At 38.9% G+C, this 27,766-nt stretch overlaps 1 protein-coding gene across 19 annotated transcripts in view; it reads left to right on the forward strand.

Annotated features, from left to right (window-relative positions):
* Positions 1-27,766, forward strand: part of LRRFIP1 (LRR binding FLII interacting protein 1) — a 98,259-nt gene that overhangs the window by 2,209 nt on the left and 68,284 nt on the right. For 10 of the 19 annotated variants that reach the window (XM_063317881.1, XM_063317861.1, XM_063317864.1 and 7 more), the window contains exon 2: positions 17,427-17,513. The exons of 1 other annotated variant lie outside the window; for it this stretch is intronic. In XM_063317881.1, coding sequence (XP_063173951.1) covers positions 17,427-17,513 — 87 coding nt within the window. Of the gene's footprint in view, positions 1-17,426; positions 17,514-25,091; positions 25,110-27,766 lie in introns of all 19 variants that reach the window. 8 more of the 19 variants (XM_063317880.1, XM_063317878.1, XM_063317860.1 and 5 more) reach the window with 1 other exon arrangement.

Consider the following 27,766-nt stretch of genomic DNA (forward strand, 5'->3'; position numbering starts at 1 on the left):
TCATTTGTTGTATTTTAAGAGAAGGTGATAAATTACTAAAATGGTTTATACTTATTTTGATGAAGGAGGAAGTCATTTCTTTATATATTTCTTTTCTTTTTCTTTAATATAAACTTATTTTTTCTTTTCTGTTTTTCTATTTTTTTCTTAGTTTGCATTAGTTTTTTATCTTTGCAATTGTAGTCTTTAATAAAATTACTAATAAATGGCCATTTTTTGTAGCAACAGCTTTATAGAGTATTGCAGACATCAGAAGTTTAAATTCCAAGAACCATTGGAATGACTTTGTTTAGAAAGTCCTGTTGACTTTGGCAGAACATACTAGTATTGGTCCAAGTCCAAAATAAAAAAAAATGCTAAATGCTTAATAATTCCAGATAGGCTTTTTCTTTGATGTCGTCATGCATATAAATATTCTAACTAAAAGTTGAGCTTTGTTAAAATTATTTTATTTAAGTCTGTTACAAATTCATGACTTGTTTAGTCATGAAATTTCAGATGGTTTAGTTGCTTCTGGTTTTTGACATCTACAGGATATGATAATTTTTTAAAAAAGGGAAATGGCTATGAACCAATGAAAGGAAACTGTGCCAACAGCTCACATTGCTTAGAGTCTCCTGCATCAAGTTCCAATGTATAACGCTCACATCTTTATTTGGGCAGAGGAGAACAGGAAGTGACTTATGTTTCCCATTTTTTGTTACTTTGTAAGGTAGATATAATTGAATTCATGCATGGATGACTTTTATAGATAGAGAATTAGATATAATGGTAACAATTACTTCCCTCATATAAATTTATAGTACTGGCAGTTATTTCATAATGAAAAAAACTCAAATATTTGATTGTATTTTTGCATCATTACAGTTTTAGCTTCTTTCAGTTTCTTAATTAAATAATCTTACTGTTTACTATGAGAACCAGTTTGGATAAGGCACTGGACTAGGAGTGGGGATACCTGAGTTCTAGTTCTACCTTAGACACAAAGCCAGCTGGGTGGTTTTGGGCCAATCACTCTCTCTCAGCCCAACTCACCTCACAGGGTTTTTGTTGTAGGGAAAATAGGAGGAGGAAGGAGTATTAGGTGTGTTCCCTGCCTTATTTATAAAAATAATAAAGGTGGGATAAAAAAAAATCTAAAAAAAATAATACTGGAAGTAAAATGCGAAAATTAGGAAAATGGTGCTACTGGGGACAGTTAACCCCGAAGGCCCTCCAGGAGAGCTGTGTTTCTGCTTTAGGAAGACTGTGAGGGTGAGAAGGGGGTCATATGTGCTTTAGGCGGCAAGCTGTTTCAATGGAGAGAGCTAATACAGAGAATGCTTCTAGTATGGTATTGCTGAATATTTTTATGCTAAAAAAGAGTGGTTTCAGCTTAATTTTGCCATAAATTCCTTCTTGAACAGCAGTACAGTAAGGTTTTCAGATTCCTAATTTTCTGCAACTCTATGTATATGAATATTTTTTTTATTCTACAGTTCTTCAAAGTTGCAGATCTTATATATATAAATAGCAGTAATTTCACTGTTCACATGAGATTTATATTGAGTTTCATTGCACATCTAGTGTTTGCCCTACATTAGCCAGCTGTTCAACCATAGAAGAACTTCAGTTCAAAAGATGTATGGATCGCTGCTCCAAACTGTAAAGATTGACTTCAGAAAAACTCTTTTTGGTACTGTCCACCTTCTGTTTTTGTCCTGGTTTTGCAGTTTTTTAAACACATTGTTGAAGCCATATACTTTCTTCTTTGGTGCAGATCACCATTAAAAAAAATCTCCTTCCCATCCCCCATCCTGCATGTTACACAACCAATATGAATCAGATGTTTACAAAAGCCAGAGAAAACACTTGATGGGAGAGACAGTTTCTTGGCTTAGAATATCAAGTTGTAACTACCTCATGCACAGCTTTAACCTCATCCCTTTCAGTGGAGCTCAACTGCAGTAGTCTCTCAATGTAGTTGTATAGATAATTTCAGACTTTAGCTGTCAGTAGGATATCCCTCCTCATCTCCCTTCAGTCAAAGAGCAAACTTAAATACTGGCTTTACTTCTAATCTCTACATGAAATAGATGTTTCATTTAGAGAACAATGTTGCCCACTCCCCTTTTCCAATACGACTCCTGAAACTATTCTACTGATGGAAGGTTGAGTAACTTTTGGTGTGGCAGACAATAGGTTGAGAGGTGTTAGCTGCAGTGATGGCCACTGAGGTGTTGGACTGCAGTTTCCTTCACTAATAGTCATAGTGATCAGGACTCACGGCAGTTAGCTAGCTATAGTTCATGCATTGCTCATCTTTGCTTTTTACAAATTTTCCTGTTCAAAACATGTGACCATTTAGGGGAAGGGATCTCAGGCTGTATCAGAGTAATTATATTAAAAATAGATAACGTGGACTATTATTGTGGATTATTTTTTTGCCCTTTATGGCTCTGGTATTTCACTAAAATAAAATAATCTAAAATGCTATGATTGTGCACTCTTCAAATGATAACACTTAGTCCTAGAATATAAACCATATATTTGAGAGGGCTATGTAATGCTTTGGATTCAGTTTTGAAAAGGTGTTTCAAAACATGGGGAGAAAGGCAGCTGTAGTATCTCAGAAAAAATGCAGCAGCTATAAAGAGTTGAATATAACATGTTATATTCATGTTCTTATGTGATATGTAAGAACATTTGGAATTGAATCTGAATTGTTCATACTCTGTTCTTTTTTGCCAGGCTACCTCACCTACCCACCCACCCCTGAAGCACTTGTGTCTGCCTGAAGTAGAGCAACAGGCTGCCTGTCATATATAATCTGTGCTAAATTGGATGTGGTAACAAGAACCTTAAAATAGCTCAGCTGAAATAACATCTGCTATCTAATTTCTCAATGTATTTTTGAGAGAACAGTGGTTAGTTGCAACAGGATGTTAAAGAGAATGTACTTGAAGAGCACTGAACTTTTAGTTGTTTTTCATCACATTCACATTACCAGATTTCCATGTCACTATAATAGTTAGGATTATCAGTAGAAAAAAGAAGTTGATAAAGAAAAGTATCAACTATAGTGTTAATTTAAGACTTTGTGGTTAAACTTTATATTAATTTCAAAAATATGTTGGCGAATATGTTTGTTAAAGACTGCATTCAGTATTTGGATCAATTGAATTATCCAGTGAAATGGAAAAACTCTAGTTGAATATGCTGTGTTGTTTTCCAGAAAAACTTCATTAGTGCAGTTTGTTGGAATTATCTTTATATTAGCCAGATAAAGAGTAGTTCCTTGAATTGTCTTTGCAAAGATAATTTTGTTGAATTTTTGAATTCAACAATTTTTTTTAAATACATTAATGAAATATTTCCTAGGATTCACCACAGTCTTTCATTAATAACATTTAATTTCCAAAGTTAAAAGAAAAAATGCCCTATTTAAATATGTCAGTCCTTTGAAGTTCCTATCCTGTTTGGATGCTATAATCCTTTTCCACACACAAGCTCTCGTTTCTTTGTTTGGCAATCTGATTGGCTGAGTTACTCATTTTTCTTTAAAGTGAAAGTTGGAACATCTTGATTTTGACTGTCAGGCTACACTAGACCTTTTTTCTCATGTCCCTTGCTGCTTTGAAGATTCTTTATAGAATGACATAGATAGTGCAGAGTTGTCAGTCATGAATGAGTTAAATAAGTGAGTCTTCCCTAATTATTAAAGACATAAAATATACTAGTAAGGGCATTGAGCATGCTTTTATTTATTTTTATTTTATTTTTATATATTTTCTATCCTGCCCTTATTATTATTTTTATAAATAACTCAAGGCAGGGAACAAACCTATTACTCCTTCCTCCTCCTATTTCTCTTATAAAGAACACCAGGCCTGCTATTTTAGTGAATAACATTTTTTTAAAAAAAAATCAGTTTTAAGGTGTGAAATTTAAGATGTCTAAAAGGCTCACTTGAGCTTAAAATCAAAGGAACTGCTATTTTAAATTCTGCTCCACATAAATAGATTTTTTTTCTGCACTGTTACTGTAGTAGATGGAATTTTGAGACTATACTTTGTAGAGAGGTATGACCATAAATTTATTCTTGGGGGGGGGGGATGGTTCCTTTGGTCTTAAAGGGTCAGTGGTGCTGTCAGATCCCTCCGATCAAAGGTTTTACAAAACCCCTTATTGGAGCATCTGCCATCATTTCCTTGTCCAAGGAATAGACTCCGTGTTGCCAGATGGGAGGGGGTGTGAAGTTGGAGTGTGAAGTGGTTTATTATGGCTATGGCGGACATCAAGGACACGGGGTTGAGATATACCAGGAACACCACCTGGATGGGAGGGGGGGTGACATGGTTTCATGGGAAAGGGGACTAACTAAGTGAATGTAGTTTTAAAGTTAGGTTTGAGCGGGAACTCTTTATTCGCAGCTTGCCTTCTGTACTGTTCATTACGCTTCATTAAAGCAGTTAAAGGAACTGACTGTGATTGTGTGAATGCTCGAATGATCAGGTGCTGACAGGTGCACCCCCTCCTCAAGAAGCCATCCCTGGATCCAGTAATCTTGGACAATTTCCATCCAGTCCCCAACCTTCTCCTTTTAGGGAAGGTTGTTGAGAACATGGTCAGGCAACAACTCCAGAGAATCTTGGAGGAAACAGATTATTTGGACTCATTTCAGTCTGATTTCAGGCCTGAGTACAGTATTAAGACACCATTGGTTGCACTTGTCAGTTACTTTTGGCAGAGCTGGGATGAGTGTGGTCTGTCCATCATAGCACTTCTTGATCTTTCAGAGGCTTTTGATAGAGTCATTCATCATATTGTTCTGGACTGGCTGCAGGGATTGGAAGTCAGTATACCTCCTTTCTCTGTGGTTGGTTCCAGTTGGTCTTGACAGTGGAGAGAGGTCAAGCCCACAGCTGCTCAATTCTGGGGTACCACAGTATTCTTGTTTACAATCTGCATGAACTCACTGGATGAGGTCATCCCTCAGTTTGAGGTCATTAACATCAGTGTGAGGATGATGCCCAATTTGTTTGTTTGTTTTCTATAGCTGCCCATCTCAACAAGTGATTCTGGGTGGCTTACAATCATAAAAACCGTAAAACGGTTAAAATAATTAAAAACAATTAAAAGTACAAAATAAATATATATGATCACCAAGTAGACAATGCATAGATGTTAGTATAGCCAAGAAACGGCTCTTAACAGACTCGGGTGCCCCAGGCCCGGGCATATAACCAGGTCTTCACAGTCTTACAAAAGGCCAACAGGATTGGGTACATCCTGATCTCTGAAGGGAGAATATTCCAGAGGGCAGGCACTATGGCAGAGAAGGCATGCCTTCTAGTCCCCACCAACCAACTTTCCTTGGCAATTGTACATCTCAACCCTGGGCCCACCCAGGTGCTGCTATTGACGTCCTGTCCAACTGTCTGGATACTGTGCAGGTCTGGATGAGAAGGAACAGACTCAGTCTCAATCCTGTCAAAATCAAGTGGCTATGAATATTTGGGCCCCTTTGTCCTGAGGCTTTCTATCTTTAGTCATGGATGGGGTAGCACTTCCTCATTTCAGACTGGCGTGCAAGCTTGAAGTTGTCTTGTACTCATAGTCCTGCTTTTAAAGAGCAGGTGGTATTGGTCAAGATGGCCTTTGCACAGCTTCATCTGGTATGCCAGCTGTACCTGTTCCTGGATCCATAATGGCTCTTAGAGATCCCATGTAACACAAAGCCAGGAAGAGCATGACAGTGCTCCATTAGTATTTTTTTCAGTGTGGGTAGTGGTTACATCCTGGTGGCTATTAAAGTTTTTAAAGAGAAAATAATTCCCCAGCTATTATATGGGGCACAATTTTATAACCCCAAAGATTATAAGATTCCCCTTGGGAAGATTCCCCTCGTCCCCTTGGAACGAATCCAACTCAGTTCTTGCACACTATTTTTGACCCCTTACGGGTACCCTAGTGCTTCATTAAGAGCAGAACTGGGACTGGTAACAAGGGAAATGGCTTGGTTGGTGAAAGTTCTGTTTTACCTCAAACTGAAATATCAACAGAATGATTTTATTCCATTGATTTTCAATGATAAACCCTCCTACTGAATATCTGAGGTGAAGCACAAGATAGCTAGTATAGGTCTACATTCATAAATCTTAACTACCATTGGATTTTCTGAGAAGACGGGCTGGATTATGTTACTATTAGCATATAGACTGTTTGCTGCCCAGAGTCACTTGATGAGATGAGCGGCCATATAAATTGGATAAATAAACAGAGGTGAGTGAACATTCTGTCCTGTTCAGACTATGAGACCACCAGGCAGGATTATAAAAGGGAAATCTTTATTTACAACCAACTATTTCCAACAGAAAAGAGTTCTTATTAATAGGCAATATGATTCAACCAAGTTCACCCAGGCAATGGAGGAACACAGGGCAAGGCTGCCAGATCAAGAGTAGCAGGAGATTGTGGCAACACAGCAAGACAGAACTTGGCTAACTGTCTCAATGAATCAGAAGACCAGGCGTGGCTAGAGTGCATAGCAAGGAGGTAGCTTGAGGTTTGATTGCAGGACGCGGCATGGAGGCAAGGCTAGGCTTGACCATGGAGACTAGGTAAGACTCTGCTGGAGCGACAAGACAAGGCTTGGATCTGGAGACAAGGCTGAACTCAGCTGGATTGGCAAGACAAGGCTTAGAACTGGAAGCAAGGCTGGACTTGGCTGGATCTGCAAGGCAAGGCTTAGAACTAAAGGCAAGGCTGGGCGTGGCTGGAGCGGCAAGGTGAGGTTTGGAACTGGAGGCAAGACTGGGCTCGGCTGGAACAACGAAACGAGGTTTGGAACTGGAGGCAAGACTGGGCTCGGCTGGAACAACGAAACGAGGTTTGGAACTGGAGGCAAGACTGGGCTCGGCTGGAACAACGAAACGAGGTTTGGAACTGGAGGCAAGACTGGGCTCGGCTGGAACAACGAAACGAGGTTTGGAACTGGAGGCAAGACTGGGCTCGGCTGGAACAACGAAACGAGGTTTGGAACTGGAGGCAAGACTGGGCTCGGCTGGAACAACGAAACGAGGTTTGGAACTGGAGGCAAGACTGGGCTCGGCTGGAATGGAAAGATGAGGCTCAGTACCAGAGGCAAGGCTGGACTCGACTGGAGTGGCAAGATGAGATGTGGAACTGGATGCAAGGCTGGACTCAGCTGGATCCGGGTGTGAAGGAGGTAGGTCTGCATCGGTAGAGGGAGCTGTCACTGATTCTGTGTCGGCTACAGGCAAGGCTCTGTTTCCTGGTGAGGATTCTCCTGTCGAAGCTGTAAGCGCAGTAGAACAGTTGTCTCCAGCAGTTTGCTCCTGGTGCTGGTGCCTTTTTATGTGATCCTTTTCATGCCGTTTCTCCTCTGTAGACAATTGCTTCTCCGCTCTCCTCTTTCACGCACTAATTGGAGGATTCGAACCTCCCTCCAGATTCTGCCCAATCAGCGTCTCCGAATTCTCCCGCTCTGCTGAGTCATTACTTCCTTCTATTTCCCCAGCTCTTTCCTGATAGGTTTTGTTTTCCCCTTCTGGCTCAAGATAAGTTTCGTTTTCAGAGTCAAGGTCAGACTCAAACCTCACACGTTCATCCTCCATAAAGGTATATTAATGCTCCCTGTCATGCTGGAAGGAGGTGACATACTGTATAGTGTACCACAGGATTCCATCCTAGGCCCTCTGTTGTTCTGCTTGGTTGTACTCCCTTTTCTTTTATATATGTTGGGTTTTTTAAGTCTTTTTAGTTGTAGGCTACCCAGAGTCACTGTGGAGTCAAATGGCCTGAAAATTGAAATATTAAATTAAAATTAAATTATAAATGCCTCCTTTAAGCTTGGAGGTTTAGATTTAATTTCCTTTTACATATCTCTTGTTGATAACTATTTTTGCCCACCATGTTTTACTCTTTTTCTGTACTTTACTTGGTGATGCTTGCCTCAAATGGAAATAACATATGTAGTAGGTGGGTCAGATTTGAAATGTTTTGCACACTTCTTGTAAACATCGCTTCCCTCTCAGTAAGCCAATCATAAAGAGAGATGCTATTGGTAGTATCAACTTTGCAAACTTATCATATGATGACTCAGAAATGAGTGGCTTTTCAATTTTTGTAGCTGCAGTGCTCTTTCCTTTGCATTCCTTTGCTTTGGGGGTGGACGAGTTTTTGGGATAGGGGACTACCCTTCCTATTGTCTTTAGAGAGTTGTAAGGGCTATGGCATTGGTATGACGATGTTTCTGAAAAAGGAATGGCCAAAGTATTTGGCTCTTTTTGGGATCTGGGGAAGGATTTTGCTCAAAATAGGTTTCCTTAAGCCCAAGTGTCTTATTTTGTCGTACCTCTCTTCCCCTCCCCCCACCATTATGCCACTGAAAATCATGAGAAGGCTCTGGAGCATGCAGAAATAGAGCAAAAGGATGCATTGGCTATAGGCTGGTAGTTGTCCACCTTAAACTCTATATAGAACAGTTTCTGTGCTGTTTTTCCAATGTGTGTTTAAAAACATTTATTTGATCAAGCCTTCCCTTGATTTTTGATTGCTTGTTTGATCAATATATACTGTAACGCCTTTTTAATTACTTATTTTATTGTAATTTTTTCTTCTGTTAAGAATTATTTAAGTAAGCAAACTAGACATACGGTACTTTTAAATAAACAAATCCCTTCCCTCTCCAGCTACCAGTCTGTGCTTCGCAGTAAAAAAGCCAGTAATATATTTCATTTTCATTTTATTTCAAGTAAACAAAAATATAATGTAAACTTAAAATGTGCATCTTTTACCATATACACATAGCTTTCCCTATGGCTGATTCATAATTGGTATAATGGTATTTCTTATGTTGAAATGAGTTACAATTATACAAACTAGAGAAAAATACACTGCGCATGATTAGAGATACTTGTCTCATTATTTTGTATACTGATTGAGTTAACCATGCAATTGAAAAATAAATGTTTGAAATAATCCATAAATCACATTAAGCATATAGGTCACACTACTGTAATTCATCTCCCTTTTCCTAGGCTAAACTTGTCAAACCCAGCAGAACTCTTTATAGATAATCTGATCAGTTTGATTCCATCTTATCTGTGCTAAATAAAAACAATTTTCGAAGGGAGGCAGGCAGGCAGGCAGCTCGCTTTCCAGTAGATTTTATTTCTGGCCAGACATGAATTAATTTTATGTAACTCCTTTAACCAGGGGTTACTTACTGAGCAAGACCAACTAAAAATCTACAGCCAGTTCTTGTTTAGCAAGTACCTCAGTTAGTGACCATTTGCAAATACGATGGTAAAAAACGGTAGTAAAAAATTTTTTTTTTTTCTGACCAATGTGCGCACTTACAACCAAATTTCACATGCCTGACAACAACGCATGCTGGAGTGAGAGTAATGCTGGCATTGCTACAGAAGAGAACTTTATCTAAATGAGATGGGAGCAACCAACAATCTTTGCAGCATCTCTGTCTTTCTCTCAACCTCTGTCATGTTGGTTTGCTTAACAACCATTTTGCTTAGTGACCATTTTGCTGGAACAGGTTGCAGTCACTAAATGAGGAGAGACTGTACTGGAGAATTAAAAATGGCTGTTGAATTAAAGAGGGTAATGAATTATTGGGAAATTATTACCTGAATGTTTAACTGATATAAATGAATGATAAACATGATCAAATACCCATCCTTACACTATTGCATTTCTTCAATGTTTTCATCTGTTTTCTTTATTCTCTTTTTCCATTGCAGACCTATGTACATATTGACTACTGCTGGCTTATGAACATTAGCTCATAAATAGGCTTTGTTGTCTATACTCGAAATGTTTAGAATCTAGGAAATCATTTTCCTTTATGTCTCTGAGAATGTACTACTATGTCACCAGCCTGTGAATGATTGATTCTTTTTAAGGTGGGAGCTATGTATATATTAGGGCTTTGAAGAGCTTTCGATTCAAACCTGAATGTGCTTTGGAATATGCAGGTGTCACGCAATCCTGGGAAAAGATGCAGTGCTTTAAAGAGCTGGAGACAAATCCTGTGTCTGTACCCCTGTATGCTCTGAAGCACCTACTGTATTTGGAATTGAATCTGAAGCATAGCATAGCCTTAATGTTTATGAAAAGAACAAAACAAAAATACGGAAGAAGCAGTCAGGGTAAAGGATGCATTAAGTGCTTGGATGGAGAAATGTGTTTCTCCACCCTGTGCTTGGGTGGAGAAATGACAGAACATTATTTTCATGTGCCCAATGAATAGTGAGTAGAGTTTGGACAAATATCATCATAGATGCACCTCACAGATGGAATGGGATCTGCAGTAATACCTGCCAGTGTGTGGCATCTTAAACTATAGACATTAGACTTCCTGTGTACAAATGAGACTCTATAAGCAAATTCTGTATTAGTGCTGAGAGTTGGTGTCTTATTTCTAAAAAATTGCCTGACTCCCTTATGAAATTTAACTAGGGGCATTGACGGCAGTATTTTTTTTTCCTTCCTGTTGGGCTGGTAGAAATCCTGACATGTTGCAATTATATTTGTAATTTGTGTCTCTAGAAGGAGGAAAATCAGGTTGTGCATGTTTCTGCATTTTCTTTAGCCTAATTATTGCTTGCTGCATCAGGATTTGCAGCTCCTAGATGGGGTGGAGTGATCGCTAAATGATTGCTTCCCTCTCTTCCCAGCATACACTCTGGGAAATGGAAGGATACATTTCCAGCATATATTCTGGGAAGCCTAATGTACTTTCTACTGAGGATCTTGAAGGTAAGAATGGGAGACTAAAGGGAAATATTTCTCATAAACTTGAGAACTGAAAATTTTGTGACAATTCTCCATCTTCTTCAGAAGGTATGAAGAGAAAGAAATAAAGACAATCTCTAGAAGCTCAGTTAATTTCTTATTATTATTTTGGCTACTTCCACAAGCTAAACAAGCTACATTTAACAGAAGTGGAAGGATTTCAGAGAGGGAAACTTTAAAACTCAGATGAACAGATGAAAAAGCTAAAAATGAAACTTAATAAGATTACTTTTTGAATCTTTATATGGAGTTATAAAGCTTCTATTTCCTGGTGTTTGTTTCTTTTTGTTTAGAAGATTACTAGTTTTTACAATTCATTGTTGAATACTTGAGACTAGATGCTCAAATACTGGTAAAATGCTCAAATGCTGTTTATCTTCCTCCTCATCTGAACTGTGTACCAAGAAAGTTAATATTAAAATTGAACGTTTTCTGATTCCCCAGGGTACTTTCCCCCTCATTTAAGCCTCTGATTAATTGCTTATTTGTGTTAGAGGTCAATTCAAGTTAGGACTCGTTGCTGTTCTTCATTCTGTATACTTCGTCTAAGGATAGATAATGTATTTGGTACAAATAATGTGTTAGAGTAAGTATAGATTAAAATAGTTTTCATAAAACCATTTAGGGGAAAGTTAGAAATAACCTGTGAATTAATACTAACTTTGGGAATGTGGTTGCTTAATATGGCACTTTAGTATTTAATCAGAAAATGTCCATTTTAGTACAGTGAAATTGAAATAAACATTCCAAGCAGCTGATAAATTCTCAGGCTACCCATGAGGGCTTGGAGTGCAAACATGTAACATATTTGTGACCTAGGAGGAGGAAGGAGTATTAGGTATGTTCACCGCCTTGAGTTATTTGTAAAAATAATAAAGGTGGGACAAATTTTTTTTAAAAAAAATTGTGATCTATTTTTTGATACATGAGTAAATGAAGTGGAATAAGTACCTTTACAGATGTGACACTGATGGAAAACTGTTCTTTATATTGGTCTTTTATTGTTATGTAAACACTTTTCTAAGGGAGCTTTATAGTTAACAAATTTATCAGTTTTTTCCTGGAGAAATAAACTTTGTCAAGTATCTCTTACATGAAATTGCAGTGCCGTTTAAGTCAGTTAAAAGAGATCCAGCAGAGTGAGGAAGCCTTTTCTGTTCTTTAGAAATGTTTTCAGCGGGATACAGTATTGAAAGGAGAGAAAGATATTTTAAGTCATACTGAAAAATACCTTATTACACAGTTTTTAATGGAGGATATTATTAAAATTTGACTTAGCATTTTCTAGGTGGAAAACCACTCAAACCACTGCTTTGACAGAAAATAAATAGAAACTCTTTGAATACTTAAATGCCAGCAAGCTGGGTACCTTAAATAACATAAAGCAGAAACCAGAAGGAAAAGAAAATGTACGTTAGCCATTCATGAGATCAATTTTAAGTACTGCATACATGGTCAGTAGAAGCTATATTGTATAGTACTGTCTGGTGGATGGAGGTAATCTTCCATTCATAAGATACTTTTCCTGGATGTCTACATTTAGTTACTTCCTTAAGACAGAAATAAATGCAGAAAAGGATTTGACAGCAACATCATTTCAACTCCTCCAACAGTGGAATTTTCTACACAATTTCAAAAATTCAGTGCACATGCTTGTCTACTACTTTTAATGGCTACTTTATCCCCTAAACTAAAGTCAGCCTGATGTTCCAGTAGCAATACACTGAGTCATTTGCTTTAATTTTTTTAAGTATGCTGAATGGAGAACAACATGAAGAGAAACTCTAGCTTATTGTCAATTGACAATAATATTTGTCAGTTAATAATTGTCAATTAATATTAAATTACTCTGAGAAAAAGTAGCATCTAGGTAATACTGCAGAGACTATTCAGTCTGGTTAGACCTTGACAGACTGCCCAGTCCTTCTGTATTCCTTAATACTGTAAGTTTGCATGGAATCAAAACTCCCCCATCTAAATTCCATAGACTTATTTATATCTCTAAAAGGTGCAAAAAAAAAGTATTGCATCTTCTAGTGATTGTCCATAAAGAATTAAGATTTGCTTTTCTCAAGAGGAAGGAAGAAGTGAAGAGTCTGATATAAAATTGGGAGTTAAGAGTTTGTTTTGTTGGCTGTGGAAAACAGGTTGGTGGGTGTTATTAAAGGAAAAAGGAGAATAGGTTGAAATGTGAAGAAGAATGGTTTTAACTTAGTGTTACAGTCAGAGGGAGTAAGTAGTCACTGTCTTTGTGTTTTTTCATGGCTATTTTCATATTTGTGTCTTGTTAAAATCCTACTTTATAAAAGTTGTCAAAATTGCTCACTGAGAATTAGCCACTCACTATCAAGTTTGTCCACATGTAACAAACAAACAATAATCTATGATAATAGTAAAGGAGTTTCCTATTATCCTGTAAATAGGGGGAACTCCCTTCTCATCCCAAGATAGGTGGTGGAGATGTACCTAAAGAGAAAAAAACTGCTACCTCAGCCAGATACTTCTTGAATACCTAAGTGAACACCTGGTCTGGAAAGGGGCTGGAGTTCCAGGAATCTAGAGCAAGGTTTCTCAACCAAGGTTCTATGGAACACTAGGGTTCCCTGAGAGGTCACTAGGGGTTCCCTGGGAGATCATGATTTATTTAAAAGATCATTTCAGATCTCGGCAACATTACATTAAAGAGGTAAGTTTCATTATTTTGAGTTTAAGAACACTATTAATGCATATATACAGGCCTACACATGAAACAAATATAATAATTTTGTAACTTCTGGCCTATATTTGAGCCTGAATGTGCAGGGGTTCCCCAAGGCCTGAAAAATATTTCAAGGGTTCTTCCAGGGTCAAAAGGTCGAGAGAGGCTGATCTAGAGAAAGGTGGCTTGAGCCAGGGTCTCCCTCCTCCCCTAGAGCCAATTTTCTCCCTCCTCCCCTAGAATAAAAGGGGGAAATGGGCCTTTTCCCCTATTACATCAACATTTTCAGAAGGAAAGTCCACCATAACAATATTCTGGAATTTTAAATGTTGTATGTCTAAAAATACTTCGTGTGTGTTGGTGTGCCTTCAAGTCAGTGTTGACTCTAGTTTGCTGGGCAAGATTTTCAGAAGTGGTTTGCCATTGCCTGCTTCCTAGGGCTGAGAGGGAGTGGCCCAAGGTCCCCCAGCTGGCTTCCTGCCTAAGGCGGGACTAGAACTCATGGTCTCCTGGTTTCTAGCCTGATGCCTTAACCACTACATCAAACTGGTTCTCATATAAACATACTATACAGGTTTATAATTGTGAAGTCAGTGTGTTAATAAGAGCCTGGACCTTCTAACTAGTTCAGTTTAGATACTGCTGCAACCTTTGTTGTTGTTTATTCGTTCAGTCGCTTCCGACTCTTCGTGACTTCATGGACCAGCCCACGCCAGAGCTTCCTGTCGGTCGTCAGCACCCCCAGCTCCCCCAGGGACGAGTCCGTCACCTCTAGAATATCATCCATCCACCTTGCCCTTGGTCAGCCCATCTTCCTTTTGCCCTCCACTCTCCCTAGCATCAGCATCTTCTCCAGGGTGTCCTGTCTTCTCATTATGTGGCCAAAGTATTTCAGTTTTGCCTTTAATATCGTTCCCTCAAGTGAGCAGTCTGGCTTAATTTCCTGGAGGATGGACTGGTTTGATCTTCTTGCAGTCCAAGGCACTCTCAGAATTTTCCTCCAACACCACAGTTCCAAAGCATCGATCTTGCTTCTCTCAGCCTTCCTTATGGTCCAGCTCTCTCAGCCATATGTTACTACGGGGAACACCATTGCTTTAACTATGCGGACCTTTGTTGTCAGTGTGATGTCTCTGCTCTTAACTATTTTATCGAGATTTGTCATTGCTCTTCTCCCAAGGATTAAGCGTCTTCTGATTTCCTGACTGCAGTCAGCATCTGCAGTAATCTTTGCACCTAGAAATACAAAGTCTTTCACTGCTTCTACATTTTCTCCCTTTATTTGCCAGTTATCAATCAAGCTGGTGGCCATAATCTTGTTTTTTTTTTGAGGTTTAGCTGCAAGCCAGCTTTTGCACTTCCTTCTTTCACCTTCATCATAAGGCTCCTCAGTTCCTCTTCGCTTTCAGCCATCAAAGTGGTATCATCTGCATATCTGAGATTGTTAATGTTTCTTCCAGCCATTTTAACTCCAGCCTTGGATTCCTCAAGCCCAGCATGTCGCATGATGTGTTCTGCGTACAAGTTGAATAGTTAGGGTGAGAGTATACAGCCCTGCCGTACTCCTTTCCCAATCTTAAACCAGTCCGTTGTTCCGTGGTCTGTTCTTACTGTTGCTACTTGGTCGTTATACAGATTCTTCAAGAGGCATACAAGATGACTTGGTATCCCCATACCGCTAAGAACTTGCCACAATTTGTTATGGTCCACACAGTCAAAGGCTTTAGAATAGTCAATAAAACAGAAATAGATGTTTTTCTGAAACTCCCTGGCTTTTTCCATTATCCAGCGGATATTGGCACTTTGGTCCCTAGTTCCTCTGCCTTTTCTAAACCCAGCTTGTACCTCTGGCAATTCTCGCTCCATGAATTGCTGAAGTCTCCCTTGCAGGATCTTGAGCATTACCTTACTGGCATGTGAAATGAGTGCCACTGTTCGATAGTTTGAACATTCTTTAGTGTTTCCCTTTTTTGGTATGGGGATATAAGTTGATTTTTTCCAATCTGATGGCCATTCTTGTGTTTTCCAAATTTGCTGGCATACAGCATGCATTACCTTGAGAGCATCATCTTGCAAGATTTTGAACAGTTCAGCTGGGATGCCATCGTCTCCTGCTGCCTTGTTATTAGCAATGCTTCTTAAGGCCCATTCAACCTCACTCTTCAGGATGTCTGGCTGTAGCTCACTGGCCACACTGTCAAAGCTATCCCTGATATTGTTATCCTTCCTATACAGGTCTTCTGTATATTCTTGCCACATTTTCTTGATCTCTTCTTCTTCTGTTAGGTCCTTGCCATCTTTGTTTTTGATCATACCCATTTTGGCCTGGAATTTACCTCCGATGTTTCTAATTTTCTGGAACAGGTCTCTTGTCCTTCCTATTCTATTGTCTTCTTCCACTTCCGCGCATTGCTTGTTTAAAAATAATTCCTTGTCTCTTCTGGCTAACCTCTGGAATTTTGCATTTAATTGGGCATATCTCCCCCTATCACTGTTGCCTTTTGCTTTCCTTCTTTCTTGGGCTACTTCTAGTGTCTCAGCAGACAGCCATTTTGCCTTCTTGGTTTTCTCTTTCTTTGGGATGTATTTTGTTGCCGCCCCTTGAACAATGTTGCGAACTTCTGTCCATAGTTCTTCCGGGACCCTATCTAGTAAGTCCAGTCCTTTAAATCGATTCTTCACCTCCACTGCATATTCCTCAGGAATATTAGTGAGCTCATATCTAGCTGATCTGTGGGTCTTCCCTAATCTCTTTAGTCTGATCCTAAATTGTGCCATAAGAAGTTTGTGATCTGAACTACAGTCAGCTCCAGGTCTTGTTTTTACTGACTGTATAGATGTGCGCCACCTTTTGCTGCAAAGGATGTAGTCAATCTGGTTTCGGTGTTGTCCATCTGGAGAAGTCCATGTATAAAGCTGTCTCTTAGGTTGCTGGAAGAGAGTGTTTGTTATGCAGAGTGAATTGTCTTGGCAAAATTCTATCAGCCTATGTCCTGCTTCATTTTGTTCTCCCAGGCCATGCTTACCTGTAATTCCAGGTGTCATTTGACTGCCCACCTTAGCATTCCATTCTCCCGTGATGAAAATAACATCTCTTTTAGGCGTGTTGTCCAGTAGGTGCTGCAGATCCTCATAGAACTGCTCTACTTCAGCTTCTTCAGCATCTGTTGTTGGGACGTATATTTGGATCACTGTGATATTAGATGGCTTGCCCTGAATTCGAATTGAGCTCATTCTATCATTTTTTGGATTGTATCCAAGCACTGCTTTAGCCACTTTACTATTAATTATGAAGGCTACTCCATTTCTTCTGTGGTCCTCTTGTCCACAGTAGTAGATCTGGTGGTCATCTGATGTGAAGTGGCCCATTCCAGTCCATTTCAGTTCACTGACGCCCAAAATGTCTATCCTTAATCTTGACATCTCACCAATAACCACATCCAATTTGCCCTGGCTCATAGATCTTACATTCCAGGTTCCAATGGTGTGTTGATCCTTAGAACATCGGGTTCGCCGTTCACCACCAGCACCGTCGGCCGCTAGCCGTCCTTTCGGCTTTGAGCTAGCTGCGTCATCACATCTGGGGCTAGTTGAGCTCATCCTCTGTTCCTCCCCAGTAGCATTTTGACCATCTTCCGACCTGGGAGTCTCATCTTCCGATGGTATACTGACATATCTCTGGTTGTACTGATCCATTGAGTTTTCACGGCAAGAATACTGGGGTGGGTTGCCATTACCTTCCCCAGGGATCGCATTTAATCTGACCTCTCTGTCATGACCTTCCCGTCTTGGGTGGCCCTTCACGGTTTAGCTCATGGCATCATTGAGGTGCTCAAGCTCCAGCACCATGACAAGGTAACGATCCTTTGCTGAAGGCTGCAACCTTATGACACTTCTTTTCCTTTGGTAGGGTGAGGCAAGACTTGCGGCAAAGCGTGCGGCACGAGCTGAAGCACGGGAAATTCGAATGAAGGAACTTGAAAAGCAACAAAAGGAGGTATGTTACAGCTTCTTAATTGTCTGTTATCATTCTCCATTATCTTGAATTCTGCAGTACAAGAGTTTCTTATTGATACTCTGAATAAAATAGAGAAATAATTTTTGTGAAAGTCATACTTGGTGCCTATTGCAAGATCTGGGAAAAAAAGGAGGCCAGAATGTTATGAAATTATCTGATTTTTGTCTATGCAGCACATTCACACTCATTTGTGAAATACATTCTTTAGTGTGGTTGCATTTTAAAAAAAAATAACAGCAGGATACATATTTAGAAGTAAAATGGGTCTAGTTTTTCCTGCTTGAGAACTTTACTTTAGCAATCTATTAAGGAATGCAACTTAGATGAGAATTTGTTGATTATGTGCACAAAACTGGTGCAGGAATCTATGTAAGTGATGACAATGTCTACATTATCCTCATATTTGTCCTCCTGTTTTATGATTTCAAGTTTTCCTTGACTTTTTTCACATATTCTGTGCATTGATATGCTAATATTTGAGACTGTGAGTAGTATCAGCTCTTCCATCTGCCCAGCTGCTTGCCCCTTTGTCTCCTGCAGTTTTGGTCACAGCGTTGGCCATGCATTTGGTTCTAGGCTTTTGTCAGCCTCACCCTTTTGTTCTAGTTTAAAGTGCTCATGATGAGATTGGTAAGGTGTCTGCCAAACACATCCTTCTCAGTCTTTGGGTGAGGTAAGCAATCTCTTGTCAGGTCTTTCATGTGAGCACAGTTCATGGAACTCAGATCCTCCTTAGTAGCACTATCTGTTTAGGCACTTATTTACTTCTGGGATCCTGTTCTGTCTTCCTATGTTGTATCCTGTGCCAGCCCAGACAAAACAAGGCAGGCGATTAAAGGTTTGAAAGGCTTTATTGCTGCTTTGTAAACTTCCTGATAACAGCTGGAAATCAGATGAGGAATTAGCCACTAAGAATGTGTTTTGCCAGTTGTGTGAGCAGAAAGAGCAGATTCCCCAGGAGTTGTTATAACAGTTCATGCACCAGAGAGCCAGCCCAAATGTCAAGCCAAGAGTCCAAATGTAGGGCAAGGAGCAAGAGTAACACAGGTTAGGAATCAGAGATTGTTTCCAGTGGAGAGGTAAAGGTGTGGAGGTTACTCTTCTATAGTCCCAGATGCTGGTATGGTTTGATTAGCAGTCTTGCTACCCTCTCCTTTACAGAAGCACGCTTATCCGCTTTGCTCAGCCCCTCATAACTGCCAGCATGCTTTTGGTTTGAGCACCCTCCTAGGATCTAGTTCCTCATTATCGGAATTGGATTTCATCTGCTCAGACTCAGTGTCTCCTGGAATGATTGCAGGTGTATTTGATTGAGGTCTATTCACACTGCTGGTTTGTCAGGTGTCCCTCTTCAGCCTCTGACTCAGAAGATTCAGATCAGGCCATAAGTGGAAGGACTTATTAAAGCACTATTTGCACCCCCAGTTCCATCACCTTCCTACCTAGGGCCTACCTATGGGCCTCCATCAACTGGAGATCCATTCAGTATCTCTTCTGGCAGTGTCATTCATCTCTACATGGAGCATTGGATATTAAGACAACCAAACTTCAGCTGATGCTTCATTTTAACCCCCAAGTTACAAAACAGTTTGACATGAGGGATTGAACATGCCCAGAACTGTAACAGATTGGAGCAGCCTATACATTTCATTCATAAATAAATAAATAACCCCCATCCAGAACTAAAGATGGAATATCTGTGGAATTGGATGACTTCCTCACCCAAAGCCACTCCATTTTACTTGGATTGACCCTAACCTTGTTGTTCCCCATCCTGACTCTAACAGCCTCCAGCACTGGGATGGAACCTCAGTCAGATCACCTGTTCAGCCCAGTTAAGATACCTGCTAGATGATGAAGAGGAGCAGAAACAGTGCAAAGCCCTATGACTGCATATTTGAGGGAACTCTGTTTCAACTTCTCACTGCCTCCACTGACAAGAACTGCCCCCTCAGGAAGGGAGAGAACTACTGTACTATAATGCCTCCCATTCCCAACCCTTGGGGGTGGTCCACAAGGGCACTATGATTGATTATTTAAAAGCTGCTGAGAAGTCAAGTAGTTCTAGAAAGATTGTACTTCCTCTATCTTGGTATCGCCAAAGGTTATCCACAAGTGTGACCAATGCAGTCTAGCTCTGAACCTGATTAAAAAGGGACTAGTTAATGTTTCCTCCAGAGCTCTGTTCAACAGCATCCCACAACTTCTCTACAGCCTTCCCCCCAAAAGAGGAAGTTGGAGACAAATGATAGTTTTCCAGTATTGTAGCATCAAGCAATGTTTCTTGGGGAGAGGCTGTACCACTCACTACCCACAGCCAGTATTTAACAAGCCATGAAAGTGACTATGAAGTTGGATGGGCTAGGGATGGCCAGGCAAAAGTTTGAATTCCAAGGGGGCCAGAATTAAGGAAACGTACAGTAAATAAATAAGTAGATCAAAAGAAAGAAATTATAGCTTGTGAAGTTAAAAACCATAGAGAAGAGAAGAATTAGGAAGCAGAGGAGTAAAATGTTTAAGAATTAAGAAAAGGAATAAAAATTCATTGCATTTACAGTAATTGTTATTTTTATAATAAAAAAACCCCTACTTGTAAGTTAATTATGAAGCTCCCTGCCTCTGATGGTTCCATTGGACCTACATACAAATTGGACATACAGAAATTTCTCCCAGTTTGATGGGGCTCTTTTATTATTCATGGTTGGATTGTGATAGAATCAGGCAAAGAGAAGCTACTTTTAAAGTATCTGATATAGATTTAAAAGTTACTTTACATATAGAACTTCATTACATTAATTTTACTTAACCACATTTTACTGTGATTCATTTAAAATTAATGTGAATTGAGACAGTGAGGATGAACTTGTGTGAAAGTTGTCCCATAACAATTGTAGAAGGAGTCTTTTTCTGTCTTTCCCCACCTTATTTAGTCTTACTATTGTCATTGCTCTTCTGGTGGTAGAATCCTCATACTGTAGGTCTTTTCATTCTTTCATACTTCCATCCAGTTATATGCCCAGAAAGAATGGGCCAAAACTCATCATTATCCCAGGATTCTGAATACTCAACATACCTTCTTCAGGTAGAGGGCAGTTTGTCAGCATCATGGATTTATTTGCTGCAAATTGGCTGAAAGGATTTTGCTATGCTTTCCCTTCCCTTTTGCCAAGCTGCAGGATTAAAGAATAGAGGGTAGAGATGATCTTCATAGCTGTAAAGTAGCTTTAGATACCAAGTATTCCTATTTCACGAATCTGTCAGTATGACACCTGGTTCTCACCTTCCTGAGAGAACTGGCTTAAAGCAAGATCTCTTCCTGCATCAAAACCTGAGCTTCCTAAAGCTTATCACTTGGAAATTGAGCTGGGTCTAGAATCCAGCTGGGATAGTCTGTACCAACCTAGCATCTCAGCAATCATAACACAGTTATGTAGGTAAAAGCTCCTTAAGGTAACATTTCTAATAAATTCTTCTTCCACAGATTCTTTTAGGGCCTTAATGCAGTTAGGAGAGGAGTCTTCTGTGGCCTCATCTGGATCTCTCTTGAAGTCTTGACTCTGCAAACTATATTTTTGGTAGCCAATACTTTGGTGAGGAGAGAACTCTGCATCCTGCCTACTATTTATTCAAGGAGTTCTCCAGCCTTTGAAGCAGCCTCACTGAATGATCAGCTTAGTTGGAAGTATAGAATATAGGGATTGGAAGGTACATGGGGCATCATCTACCTGATGATTATAGAAATCTACTCCTACAGCATCCCTGGCAGATACCCTTCTAGCCTTTCTTTAGACTCTGCCACCAAAGAAGAGTCTACCACCACCACCTCCCAAGACAGTCTATTCCATTGTTAAGCATCTTGTACAATACAGAATTCTTTCCTGACATTCAACTAAAATGTGCATCCTTGTAATGTAAGCCTATTGACCCTTCTCCAGTCATCTAGAACAACTTTGAACAAGTTTGCCCTATCTTCCACATTACAGCCCTTCAAGTACTTAAAGAGGGCTATCCTGTCTTCCTACAATCTTCTCTTCTCCAAGCTAAATGTACCCAGTCATTCCTCATAAGCTTTTTATTGCAGACACCTTGTCATCCTGATTGCTCTCTTTTGTTCTTTTTATAAGAATTTTATTAAGTTTAAAGCAAAGATAAAAACTACAAAAAAACAAAGCTTCAAAAAGAAAAAAAAACTAAAGAAGTGAGAAACACAAGAAAAAGAATTCTAAAGATTACATAAGAAGTGACTTCTGACTTTCAACAACAAGAAAATACAGCAATTTCCATAATCAATCCCTTACTCTATATTGAACCAAGATCACATTATTTCTATAAATCAATCACATAGAGAACACTAAAAAATTGCTCCTTCCCCTTATATTAAAGAAAGAAAAAGAAGTGTATAAATGTCTAAACCAGCTTCCCTCCCCTAAACACAACCTTTATTCAATTATTTCCTTCCTAACAGTATTCTATATATTTCTGTCTACTATAATAAAAATCAAATTATAAAAAAAATAGTCTATAATTAATACTACAACAATCTTAACCCTATTAAACCTAAAACCAAGTAATTATTATTATACCTTATAGATACCTTATAAATCTTAAAAATCAAACGAACCTTAAAAAGAAACCAGTAAACCTTAATCCAAATCATTAAAGAGAAATAAAATCATAAAAAACCCTCATTGTCAATCCAATTAAGCATTCTTAAATTTTTACCCCACCTCAAAATATACCAAGACATTTACATATCTCCATTTTACATAAAAGGCATTTTTCATACAGAGATCAAACAGCCCAACTGCCCCCTTAAAAACTCAGACTTACCAGCAAAAAAAAAAACTCCCACAAAGCAAGTTCTCTCCTCTCCCATAACATTCCCTCAGAAAAACAGCTCTCTTAAGTAGTCTGCAGCTCAGACTGTTGCCTTAACCCCTTCAGCACCAAAATGTAGTTTTTACCTGGCATTACTTCAGTCTCACTGACAGTAGAAACATCTCCATCTTTGCCAGAATCTCCATCTTCCTCCATAACATCTTCAGCCAGATGACACACTTTAGAAATAATATCTTCCGCAATGTCCCATATATTCTGCAGAGTAGTTTGATGGCACTCTGAGAGAGTCTCTTTGAAGGTCTGCTTAAGCTCACAGCAAAGCTCTGAAAAAATCTTGAAATCCTCAATTTTTCAGGCAGTAGATTATGGTGCCCCCTAGATACTTGACTCACAAAGATAGGAGTTAATGAAGTTAATTAAAAGCTTCCGAATGAAATTGGCAAGAATTGCACTAACAAGCAGGTCCCAGAGAAAGTGAACAGAAAGCTGAAGATTCAAAACGGCAAATCCAGCATGCATGAAAATATTCAGTCCTTCAAATTCAGTACAAAAATAGTGACAGGCAATTATATACTTTTAGTCATCCTTAATCTGTAAACAGGAAAACAAGCCAAAATTTTAAAAAATGTTTAAAATTTAATCCAGAAATAATGATAAGCACCAAGAGAGTCTGCTGCTTCTTGATGTGGAAAGCCTCTCTTGGGGTACATGAACTTACAAACTGGGTGGTTTAGAAATAGGGTGGCTCAACCTAATGTCCCCTTAAGGCTACAAACGCGGCTAGGAAATGCCACCTCCTGTTGTCTCTTTTTTCCTCCTTTCCTCTTCTAATGTTTACTTCTGCAGAAGATTCCAATTCGTCACGAATGCTGCAATTCTCTGGCTGCAAGATGGCATTCAGGAGAGCAGATGGGGTGATTTTGAGCCTTTTCCTTCATGAAAAAGCTCTGTGCTCCAGGAAAAAGCCAGCCTGAGCCCCCCAAAAAAGCATGTGTTGTCAGCTGTGTCCACAGAACCCGCGGACACGGCTGCTCAGTCGGCCATGTTCCCACCGGAAGTTTGATTGCTCTCTTTTGGACACTCTCCAGTTTGTCAATATCCCTCCTAAAATGTGGCACCCAGAACTGGACTAAATATTCCAAGCATCTAATCAGTGCAGAATAGAAAAGCTTAGTAATTTATCTTGATTTTGACACTATACTTCTGTTGATATAACCTCAGACTGGATTTGGTTCATTTGCAGCTGCATGTTCAGTTTGTGATCCGCTATGATCCTCAGATCTTTTTCACATGGGACCCATATCTTACATTCATGCCTTAATTTTCCCTTCCCAAATAAATTATCCTCTAAGGTGTTCCCTGTCAATGTATCACGCAAAGATTTGCTAATTGTATTTTCTAACCCCTCACTGAAGTAATGTATAAATACATTGAACAGTACAGGCCTAGGATGGAACCTTGCCGTATGCCACTTGCCATCCCCTTTCAGCTTTGCATAGAGGCATTGAGGCTCATTTGTTGACTATGATTTTTCAACCAGATTTGTAACCCTCTAGTGGTAGCAGAGTCCTGCCCACATTTTGCCATGTTCTCTACTAGGATCTCATGGGTCTTTCTCAGATGCTTTTCTAAAATCAAGATACTATGACCACCACATTCTTCTGATCAACTGAACTGGTCAATCTGTCAAAAAAGGAGAGCATGTTACTTTGGCATGAAGTATATTCAGGGCTTTGGGGGAGGCTCTAGGAAAATTAAAAATAGTTCCTTTCTGATCCTGGAAGTAGAGCCTTCTGCAAGCTAATTGGTTTCTTTCACTCATGGAGGAAGAAGATCCATAAAATCTTAGTTTCTGAATATGAAAGTTCTTTTATTCTGAACAAATTTTCATTAATGCATGAGTGCATAATCTAGGTCTCCCTATTATCTAAAATAAAGAAGTTTAAAAGAGATGCTTTGTAGTATCACAGATATAGTCAGTGTATATTTTAAACAGAAGCATAGGTAATACATTTTGAGTATAATTATGCTGTACTTAAATTTAATTAGCATACCAGAAGAAGGAGAAAGTTGTCTTCATGGTCTTTCAATATTGGAATCTTCTGCAGAAGTAAACATTAGAAGAGGAAAGGAGGAAAAAAGCAAACCAGATTTTGATGTTCATGTAGGTTTAGATGAAGACAAGTACTGTGAACAATTTAATACAACATAAATACTTATTTCATCTTACATTTTGAGAAAAAAGCTAGAAGTCGGTTTGGGTTGTTTCAGCCCTGTAAAGCTTTACAAATTTCATGATTTTATTTACTGCTGAATGTTAAGTCGGAGTTTAATGAGAATTTGATAGGAGTTTCCTGTGCTGTGTTACTTGGATATTGGGTGAGGATTGATACTTTTGTATTATTTGTGCAACCATATCTTACACCCAGATCTAATTAATTCTTATTTTCATGCAGTGGTATGTCCCAAATGGGATACCCTCCCCACATAGAAGAGTTTTGCTTGAGCCTCTGACGGCATCATATCACACCCAAAAAACATTCTAAGTACATTGCAACTTCTGTCTCTTATTCCAGTTTTGCATTTTGGAAGTGTGTTTCATCCCTGTTTTCTCATTTACTAGCATATAGGAAAAATGCATTGTATAATGTGTGTCGTGAAAACTCTCTTGACTTGATATGTTTCTCCTTTTTTTTTTCCCTCCTCCACCAATTATAGATCTATCAAGTTCAAAAGGTAGGGCTTTCTTAGTCTGCTATGAGATTGCATGCTTTTGTTTTCTTGCACTAGGACCTTGATTGTTGTTCCTCGAGAAACGATTAGTTAAGTACATCATGTATGCAGCACATTTTATTTGGAAATGTGTATTTAAAATATTTTCACTTCTTTGTAAACCACATGAAGATCTATTCTTAACATAACCTAAACCAAGAAGAATTATTGTAATCTCTTCATTGCATATTCAAATAGCAGCAGCTACTGTTATACGATTAAAGAAGAATCACAGATAAGGAACACCCAAAGAAGAAACAGTACGTAATACAGGATTTATTCAAATTCTCTGGGCAGGCACTAATACTAATTCTATTAGTTTCTGATCTGTTATTTGAATTTGCAAGCATCGAAATTGGAAAAGTCTATATATGACTGAACCTCTAGGAACCCTCCATCTATAGGTATTTTGTGTCGGATATTTAGGTAACAATCTGAGAGATAATTTGGTGTAGTGGTGATGGTGCTGGCCTAGAAACTAGGAGACTGAGTTCTAGGCCTCCCTTAACCATGAAAGCCGGCTGGGTGACTTTGGGTCAGTCACTCTCTCTCTCAGCCCAACCCACCTCACAGGGTTGTTGTTGTGGGGAAAATAGAAGATAGGAGTATTATGTATGTTCACTGCCTTGAGTTGATCAGATAGATAAGATAGATAGATAGGTAGATAGGTAGATAGATAGATAGATAGAGGTGTGTGTGTGTGTGTGTGTATGGCAGGATAAAAACCTAGTAACAATAATTGCCAGTGTAATGCTACTTGTTGTTAGGCTCATACCATAGCATTATCTCATAACTGATCAGCATATAGCATTCAGAAAAGAAAGCATGAGAAAGGTCTTTCGGGGGACGGGTAGTTCATATATTTAATTTTTAAAAAAACTGTAGCTAGTTTTTTTTTAATATTAAGTCTCTAAAGTGCCCTTTTTTGTTGCATTGGAATAACAGTATTCAAGTGAAAATTTTGATTTTTTTTTTAATATTTGAAAACTTTGCAGTATAAGAAATCTACATTTGGGAATCCTTTGTTTTACTGATATATGAAGAACCCTACTTGAAATATATTTATTAGCAAACCTGCTGCTATTTGTTTCATCTCAAAAATCAAAAAGGATTGTGACAATCAGACTAATTTTTTGAATGGGTTCTTCTGCATGTTTTCACTGGGTGATTTACATACTAATGCTTTTGAAAATGGCAGTTTGGTATGCAAATTAAGCTGTTTCTGAAATGCTTGCCTTCATTTTCTTGTTGGACCGCTTCAATGTTGTGCTACTTTTAGGAGATGCCTTTTTGAAGCTTGAAAGTGATGTTCGAGCTGCCTTTGCCTGCAGTGTACATTGACATTTTTCTGTCTCACTATTTTTCTGCTCTGATTAGATTGGCTTTATAGTTTTTTGTAGTGCTTTAATCAGAACCTGGGGGTTGCGGGGGGGACCATAAAATCTGTTGCCAGCAGTGAGGTGAGTACTGCTGCAAAATATGTTTATAAAGTTGTCATAGAGTATGTTTAACAGAATTCAAGCCGTCTCTAGTGATCAGACTTCCTCAGCTATCTTGGTTCTGTTTCTTATTGTGATCACAAATGTTTTCCTTTAAAAACAGGTCTTTTTAATTGGTGTAAAACAGTACTAATATGGAAGAAAAATGCAAACAATTGTTACTTTCTAATCATTCCCATGCATTATTTAAAAATAAGTACTTGCTTCTTAGAACAATATTCATGCTTGCCATCTCATTCAAAAACAATTTGTGGTTATTTATCTTCTAGCCCAGTTAATTTTGCTCAGGAAACTGTTGCTGATGAATTAATGACAGGAACAACCACTGTATTTTGCAGTTGTTTTTTCTCACCCTTATCCTTGTTATATACTTGTACACGTATTAAAGATATTCAGTCATTTCATAATGATTAAGATATTAAACTAGGCCTGGGGAGACTCAGGGCCAAGTCCACCCCCAGCCATGGAAACTCACTGGATTGCTTTGGGCCAGTCACTCTCAAGCTGCCCTAAAACCTGCCTCAAGCATAAAGTGTAGTTCACGTAAAGCCCTATTACCGAGTCTCAACATTTCATGACTATTTCACCGTCTTTAAACAGATTTTATCTTTGCTAAGAGAAACTTGAGGAAAAATGAAATTAATGCTTCAGTGATTTTAAACAGTGAGCATTTACTATGACTTATAGTTAGCATGTGCTACAAATAACATTAGTATTGCAGAAGTTGGCAACATACTGTTAGTAGGTTTTAGAGATACTTCGTGGGCAGCAGGCAGAATAGACCCCCCCCCCATCCTCTTCCTGTAGATGTACAGAACAAGAATGGTGCACGGTCTTTCATGCATGTTTATTTTTTAAAACAGTGTTGAGTTCCCTTCGCTTCCTGTAAACACACAAGCGCATGCATACACTTCATTCAGAATATATTTTTCATTCTAATCTGTCAGTCTCTTCATTCCCCTTGGTATCTGTGTTCTCTCATTCTATGATATGTCTTGGATTTACATGTTCAGATTGTTGATGTCGTGAGTACTGATGGTGAGCAGGAGGTGGCCCCTATCCAGGGGTGAAAACGCATGCGTAGTACTGAGGAATTAAGCAGCCATTCAAAGAAACACAGAT

This window comes from Candoia aspera, chromosome 1, assembly GCF_035149785.1.
Source record: "Candoia aspera isolate rCanAsp1 chromosome 1, rCanAsp1.hap2, whole genome shotgun sequence".
NCBI classification, from domain to species: Eukaryota; Metazoa; Chordata; class Lepidosauria; order Squamata; family Boidae; genus Candoia; species Candoia aspera.